At 31.4% G+C, this 8336-nt stretch overlaps 2 protein-coding genes across 2 annotated transcripts; both read left to right on the top strand.

Annotated features, from left to right (window-relative positions):
• The first annotated feature begins 2424 nt into the window (after positions 1-2424).
• On the top strand, positions 2425-6286 carry LOC134235552 (multiple epidermal growth factor-like domains protein 10). Its single transcript, XM_062717689.1, has 5 exons — positions 2425-2641; positions 4636-4776; positions 5206-5346; positions 6002-6148; positions 6282-6286. The coding sequence occupies exons 1-5, from the start codon at positions 2425-2427 to the stop codon at positions 6284-6286; spliced, it is 651 nt and encodes a 216-aa protein (XP_062573673.1).
• Position 6287: 1 nt separating this feature from the next.
• LOC134235561 (multiple epidermal growth factor-like domains protein 11) lies at positions 6288-8061 on the top strand. The gene is made up of 4 exons (XM_062717698.1): positions 6288-6413; positions 6622-6765; positions 7514-7589; positions 7846-8061. The coding sequence occupies exons 1-4, from the start codon at positions 6389-6391 to the stop codon at positions 7934-7936; spliced, it is 336 nt and encodes a 111-aa protein (XP_062573682.1). The 5' UTR covers positions 6288-6388; the 3' UTR covers positions 7937-8061.
• The last annotated feature ends 275 nt before the right edge of the window (positions 8062-8336 follow it).

The raw sequence follows: 8336 nt of genomic DNA, 5'->3' as shown, positions 1-8336 counted from the left end.
CATTATCAATCAGCAAATAATCCATATCGTCTACATAATGAATTCAGAAGCCACTAGGATACGTTAGAAAAAAAGAATAATGCCGAATATTGATTGTATTGCCGCCAGAAAAATTCAGAGAGTTTGGTGGTAACCTTTAGTTCTTATTATCATTTCTGACTACTGCTTTGAAATTTATTTTGTAAAAATCCCTTTTATGCAGGCATTTTCTTCATTGTACGTTGAATGTCAAAATGCTAACCATATATTCATACTTCTAGCAAATGCATACATAAACATTTGTTTTTAATTCTCAACTACAGAATATTATATATGAACCAGTTTTTACATTAACATAATTTTCATAAAACGTTAAAGAAATTAATATTTGTTGTGCTGACGTACGATTTTACGTACGATTTTTTGATTATGTACGATTTTTATGAAATTTCAGAATCTAAATGTAATATACATGTAGATATGGTTCTTAAAATTCATTTTGGTTGTTTGAGATGTTAAAGAAATAAAATACGTTCATTTTGTTCCATTTTTATGCCCCCGTAAACGAAGTTTCGGGGATATATAGTTTTTGTCGTGTCCGTCTGTTTGTCTCTCTGTTTGTCTGTTTATCCGCAAAAACTTTAACCTTGCCCATAACTTTTGATTAAGTGCAGCTATGACTTTCATATTTCATATGTGTATTCCTTGTGAGAAGAACTTTCTTTGGGTACGACCAAATTTGACCTTTTGACCTTGACCTTGGAGTTTGACCCACTTTTACATGAAAATTTTAAAATTTTACTTTGGCCATATCTTTTGAACAGTAAACACCAGGACATTTATACTTCACATATGTAATGTTTATTAAAAGACCTTTTACTGGATACCAACAACCTTGACCCTTTGACCTTGACCTTTTTGATTTCCGTACTTGTGAAAAAACTTTAACCTTGGCCAAAACTTTTGCACGGTAAAGTATGGGGCTTTCATACTTCATATATGTAATCTTTGTGAAAAGTCACTTCATTGGATACCAAGAACTTTTACCCTTTGACCTTGACCTAAGAGATTGAACTACTTGAAAAAAGCAAGCTTGACCATAACTTTTAAAGAGTTAGGGCTAGTGCTTTCATACTTTTATTATATATTTGATCCTTATAGCAAGACTTTTCATTTGATAACAATAACTTTGACCCTTTGACCTTGACCTTGGAGTTTGACCTACTTTTTAAGAAATTGAACGTTGGCCATAACTTCTGAACGGTTAGGGCTAGGGCTTTTATGCTTTATATAAGTATTTTATGTGGCAAGACCTTTCATTTGATACTCATTACATTGACGTTGACTTTGGAGATTTTTGTACTTATTAAAAAACTTTAAAATTAGCTTACTTTCAAATTTCACAATATTTTTCCAGTGAGAATACCCTACTTTTGGTACAAATGAATTAAATTTGCATTTAAGAAAACCTTAATCTTTGATATGTTCCCATATGGGGGCATCAGTGTTTTACAAACACATCTTGTTTTTTTTATATTAAAGGTGTTTTTTTTTTCAAAATCTGCGGACAAAATGATGGGTTGGTGAATTTATTTTGGATTAGTTTTGGGTGTGAATATGTGCTCTAAATTTGGTTACAGTATGACGCGAAATACATGTAAATCCAAAAGTTAGGAAATAAATATACCAACTTTTAAATGACCCTCGCAAAAATTTAAGGAATACATTGATTATCAAATGGTACCAGTATATGTAATTCATTCATATTTCGTTTTGCAAGTGTAGTAACTAAACTCTCTAAAGGCAAAATTTCAAAGTCCAAATTGATTGGTCAGATCTGAAAAAAACTAGAGACATACATGTGACTATTGACTTCTTGTTTTGCACTGAATAATCTAGTCAATTCTTAACATGCTTAAGAGCATAATTATGAATGTTGCGTTTGAAATAAAAATTTACGTAGTTTTACTGAGAATGATATATAATATGAATATAAAACGCTACTTTTCAGATGAATTGGCAACAGGTCATACAGCAAAACAAAAGTCCATTTACTTTTGCACCTCTAATAATTGTCATAACTACGTGGCGGGAAACGCCGTAGATGGAAACATAAGTACATGCATGAGAGCGAATATTGTTCAAAATTCATTCGACTGGTGGCAAGTGGACCTAGGAAATATACACAGCGTGTACATGATACGGATATTGTTCAGAGATTACAACGAATACGGCGACTTTGGTTGGTTAACAATTTGCTTTACTGAAATTCTGAAATATCATTTGCAAAATTAAATTTATTTTATGTCAAGATTAATCTCTTGATTGTACATCTAGCTAGCTGAGATTAGGTGATAAAAACCTGAATGTGTTGAGGTTTATTAAATATCAAATTTAACAAAACCATGCACCGATATTCTTTCAGTGAAGAGACAAAGGGGACGGATGGCCGGGTTCTCCTTGTATTTATCAAACACATCAAAAATTAAAGATGGATTACTTTGTTACAAAGATGTACCTGAATTACCTCCTTTGAATTTCACCACCAAGTGTGTGGGATTTGGTCGATTCGTCACTTTTTACAACGAGCGATGGTTCTCAAAGAAATATCCAGATGATTACAATTTTCCGTTGACTGAATTATGTGAAGCAAACGTGCAAGGTAATGTTAAAGGAACATCTAAAAAAGTTAAATGTATTATCTGAAAACAGTTGAAACAATTACAAGCTGAAAAGTTAAGCCCTTTTTATTTTCATACCCCGCCCCGAAGGAGGGGGATATACTATTGACACTTTGTGTGTCTATCAGTCTGTCTGTGGTTTGATGTGTTTGTCCCTAACAAAATATTCATTGAAGGTGTTTAAAATTTAGCACAGTCTTTGTTATTGTATTTCATATAGCGTGATTTCTTTTGTAGAATTAAATAGCAATCTTCAATTCATCTGAGTGTCTTTCCATACCGAATTTTCGTCACAGTTTTTGCAGCACCTATTCATCACAGTTGCTTGTTTAGAATCCTCATTTAGATTAAAATTATGGGCTGTGATAATGTGTAACATATAGCATGACTCTTTATTTAGACATGCTATATGGTACAAATTATCAGAGCCCGTATTCAAAGCAAAGTTCGGATCGTACTACAATTAATCAATGGCTCACAGACTTTTTTCGTTATTTTGGGGAAAGGACCTCAACTCCATTAGATTTTCATAATGGTGTTGAGGAATTACACTCTTGCGCAGATTTAGATTTAAGTTATGAAAAAAAAATACTCTTTCCGAAACTCCAAAAAATTGAAATGCAAAAAATAAATTGACCTAAAACGATTATTGATGTATAAATATATTACAGTTATCTGCTGATATGAAGTTTCCTTTTATTAAAAGGTTGTAATGCCTCGTATAAGTATGGTTCAGAATGTAATCTACCTTGCCCGAAGAATTGTCAAGATCGACATTGTTACATTACAAATGGATCCTGTTTAGGATGTAACGCTGGATGGACGGGAGAAACGTGCAATAAATGTAATGTATTTATGATGAATAATATCCATTTGATATGCTTTGGCTTTTTTTAATGATATCATTTATAATAATGGATGGTTATAATAATTTTATAATAGAAAAATCAATTTCATTATACAAATCAATATTCATAATGAATAATAATGAAAGGATTGATACATGTTGAGCATAAGTAAAATTTCTTAACAATTTCCGAGATCATTAATATGTTTAGTATAACGCCCTTTCTAATTTTAACGTTTTTTCTTTTATTAAACTCTAAATTCTTTAGATGACATGACTATGATTATGAAGCCAAAAGTATATCAATATTAAGCATGCTAGAACCTAGCACTTACTTTATATTTCGTAGCTATTTTATCTGTGGAGTATAGTATAGAAACAAATGTCAGGCCAAAATGTCTTAAGTCAACTTGTATGAGTGGGGACGGAATCCTGTTGACTAATGCAACTCCGATACCTTGTCAGTTGTCAAATTCTCAATGAAACTTGGGAATCAAATGGTATGATTCCCTAGGAAATCGATATGAAAAGTCGTTTTTTTTTATTTGGTGTATTTACGTTTTTGTAATGTTAGATCTTTCAATTAGTTGTATTTACTTTTTAAGAACCCTCTCTTCACTTCACTCTAAAAAGTTCTGCTTTTATTGGGGTTTTTGTCAATTAGAGTGATTTGCCTTAAGTTCTAACTCTAAAAAAATTAAATCTACATTATATGTCACAACTTGTAATCAGTTCAAGAATTCTTAACATTTTAAAAAGGCAAAATAAATAAATTGAGCATGATATTTACATGTACTTTTTCCGTCTGAGTGAAAAAAAGTAATTTCTTACACAGATACTGTGTTGTGTTAGATAATTTTTCCTGGGGTAAATGCCATGTACCATACAGTGAAAATTAAATCAAGAAGCTTAATATTAACAACTTTATAGAATAAATTTTCTCAATATACACAGCACATTTTGCACCGGTGTAGATAGGGTACTCATCACTTTCTTGAATATTATATTTACAATTAAGCCTAGAAACATGTTTCGAAATTTCTGAATTGTTTATTTTTTGTGTTTTTGTATTAACTTTTGCATTTTTTTTATACTTCTTATCATTGATTTATGCATATCCTTTCTAAGCATGTGCCCCTGGATCATACGGAATTGAGTGTAAACATCAGTGCAAAGGTCACTGCATGAACAATGTACCTTGCAATCACATAACCGGTAAATGCGACGGGTATTGCGAGTATGGATGGTTTGGAATATATTGTGACGAAGGTAAATACTTTTCAGTGATCTTCATTCTGAGTAATCTAAGTAACAAACATACAATGTAAGATGAATCTCAGTAAATAAACTGATAAGTGACTTAAATGCCTAGAAAGGTCTTTCATTTTTTAAAACTTAAGTGAACTACACTTTCTGTTAATTAAATGTTAGAGTTTTATCATTTTAAACTATTTTTTTTATTATAAATCAAACTGTTGGGAAACAAACATTATTGAACACCTTTTTAAAATTTTTCGAGGGGTTGATGGTCCTCATCAAAGCTCTTGAAAAAGTCATACAAATCAAGATGTAAATCTTGATTGTGTATAAATGTGCAGAAAATCAACTGAACCAAATAAGGAATTTTACAATTTATAATGTTCTTTTCTTCTTTGATTTCACTAATATCAAAGGTAACTGTTATAGCAATTTTTTCAGCTTGTCCTTTTGGAACATACGATGTACATTGCCGGAAGAACTGTAGTGGAAGTTGTTGGAATAATAGTAACTGTAATGTCGTGACAGGAAAGTGTGACTATGGATGTAAACCACGTTACCTTGGAGAGTATTGCAAAAAAGGTATGGACAATAATTACAGAACCTGTCTATGAAAGACATTACTTACACCTTTGCTTTTATGAAAAATTATCCGGATTAAATATTCCGGATTATAGACTTTTTAACAACTGAGTTTGATTGATGATGGATTCCAATTCGAGAATTTTTCACTCATGTAGAGACGTCAACATATACTGGTGAAGGTTTTTGAAATTTTGAGCTTTTTTCGGCACTCACGGCTGTTGAGCAGCGAGGCTTCTTTATCGTGTCTACGCTTGTCGTGACACAGGAACTCGGTTTTTAAGGTCTCATCCGAAAGACCCGCAACTTTTACTTCAAGTGCCGAGCGCATGGCGAAGAAACAGATGCTACCTATGTTTTGTCGGTTTAGGTCAGTTGCATCCGAGATTCAACCTCAAGACCACCCGTTCACGGAGCGAGCGCTCTACAGACCGAGCTACTGTAAACGATGACAACTAAATTTAAGGGAAGGGACTAAACCTAACACTATTGACAAGATTTCGGAATAGATAACATCTGAATTTGACGAGATGCACCGTAATCAATGGAAGCATAAAGAAATAACTTACATGTAGCTATAATATTTCGTTCTCTATCTCCATATGTTTCATCCTATGATAATTTTAAATTAAATTAAATTTCTTTTTTACAACAGAGTGTTCACCAGGAATGTTCGGAAATGCATGTAACAATAATTGCAGTGGTCAATGCATGCATGTAAACAATAAAACGTGCCATCATGTTGATGGAGTTTGTCTTAAAGGATGTAACAAAGGATTCCATGGGAAATATTGCGACAGAAGTTTGTATTTTTTTTAAATTTGAATTTCAATTTAAAGTGGCATGTTTCGGTAGATAATGTACGTCCTTGTGTTGTACATTGTACCATCTCAAGCAGTTGTATATACATTAACATGGTATGAAACTAATTATAGTTTGACCTTCCGGTCACTTTGGATTCAATTGCTCAAAAACCTGTTCCAGAAATTGTATAGACAACTGTTCGCATACAGAAGGATCATGTACATGCGCACCCGGTTGGATGGGCTCCCCAAATTGCACAACAAGTAAACGAGCAAATTTAATATTTTTATCATTTATTTTACGAATATGTTTACCTTAAGTAATTCTTGACGTTTTATATGCCTTTTTATGAAAAAATGTCTTGATAAAGAAAAAAAAAACGATAAACGAAATCATTTCTTATCTAGACATTGATATCATCAATAATAAAAAGTTAACATTAACAACTGTAGTACGTATTTAAATTTTAAGAATGTGCATCTGGGATGTATGGAAGAAACTGCCAATACACATGCAGTGGACATTGTGCACATGATGAAATCTGTAGTAGATTTGATGGACATTGCTCAATGGGTTGTAAGGCACCATATGTTGGACTGACCTGTGACTATACGAGTTAGTTGCATTTTGTATTTTGGAATACCGGCATTTTAATTTATATATATATAAAAATCAAAATAAGAAATAAAAAGCATTTAATAAATCAATGATAAAAATAGCTTTACAATTTGTATGAACACGTCAGTTAACTTTCGACTTAATGATGAACGTGACAATGTCATGTAAAAATTGCAAAATGTTGCCATACATGTTACATCGCTGTTGATACCCGCATTTGATCAAATTGTTTTTTCGGTAGTTTGGCTTGTTTTAGAAAATTTCTTATTCTGAGCATGCTTGTATGAAGTTAAAAGTAAAAAAAAAAACAAAGTTGACGATAAAAAAATTAAATCATTACATTTTTCATAAATTTTAAAGATGTAAATGTGTTACTCAGTAACAATTAATGCCTCTGGCATCTTGTATTCAAGTTACAATTTTTAATAAATATCTTTCGATTTCGAAGCAACAGCAAATATTTTCTTTTCGTTTTTCTAACGAATTCTGCTTTATATGAATACCGGTATAAAAAATAACCCTGTTTATAAAGTTAAAAATTTATTATATGCATTTTTTTCCCCAAATATTTCTTTATTAATGCTTAAGAATGGTGCATATCTTGCTTACATATTTCAAACATAAATGAATAAATTACATCATTAATACCAGACCAGTCTTCATAAAAAGTTTTTTTTTAGTCAACACACATTAATAATAATAGTGTATCTTTCAGATACGACCTAAAATATATTATATATTTCAGGCTATGTACTCGGCATATCAGTTGCTATAATTTCAACATGGGCTCTTGCATGTGTTGTATATTTAATCTTCAAAAGGTAATCCATTTACAAGTTTGAACCTGATTTTAACAACTTTTAACAAAGAAATAATAGAAATCGTACATTGTTAAAAAAAGAAAACAAACCCATTTTTTCCGCTATTTTCTATTTTGTAAAAAATAATTCTGGTAGACATTGAAATGATTTTTAAAAATACAACTGTATTAACGTGATATAACTCAGAATAAATATTATACTAACTTATTACAACATTTTCTGGTAAAACTACATATAAAAATATTTTTATGTACAGGTTTATATTCAACACTGACAAGAAACAAAGTAGTACTTCAAACCCAAAAGGAAGAATCAAAAGTGGGACACTCAGGTGCAGACACGGATAAAGATAGAGTATCTTATCAGAAATTGAGCGAGATCGAGAACAAGAATTATGAAGAATTACAAATTGAGGGAAATCTTACGTTGAGTTACCCTGAGAACCTTGATATAAACTTGATGACATACACGACATACCTTAAATATGTTTTACTTCTTATCTGGTATGGACAGTCGTAATTGAATTTAAACTTGTGTGTGATTGTTATTATACATATGTTCAGCAAACACGTGCTTTTAGGTACATATGTAATAAAAATTTTATACACGACTACCCATTTTGTAAAAAAAAAAAGTTGACACATTTCTCTTATAATACCTTTTACCATAGCGAGTTTACATATATACACTGGAATCAAATTAAGTATAGGACTCAGTTATAAACTTTTCCCCAACAATTTGTGATAT

This window comes from Saccostrea cucullata, unplaced genomic scaffold (genome assembly GCF_032062105.1).
Source record: "Saccostrea cucullata isolate Sc308-1 unplaced genomic scaffold, CSIRO_AGI_Scuc_v1 ctg969, whole genome shotgun sequence".
NCBI classification, from domain to species: Eukaryota; Metazoa; Mollusca; class Bivalvia; order Ostreida; family Ostreidae; genus Saccostrea; species Saccostrea cuccullata.
This window is presented reverse-complemented; position numbering and strand designations above follow the sequence as displayed.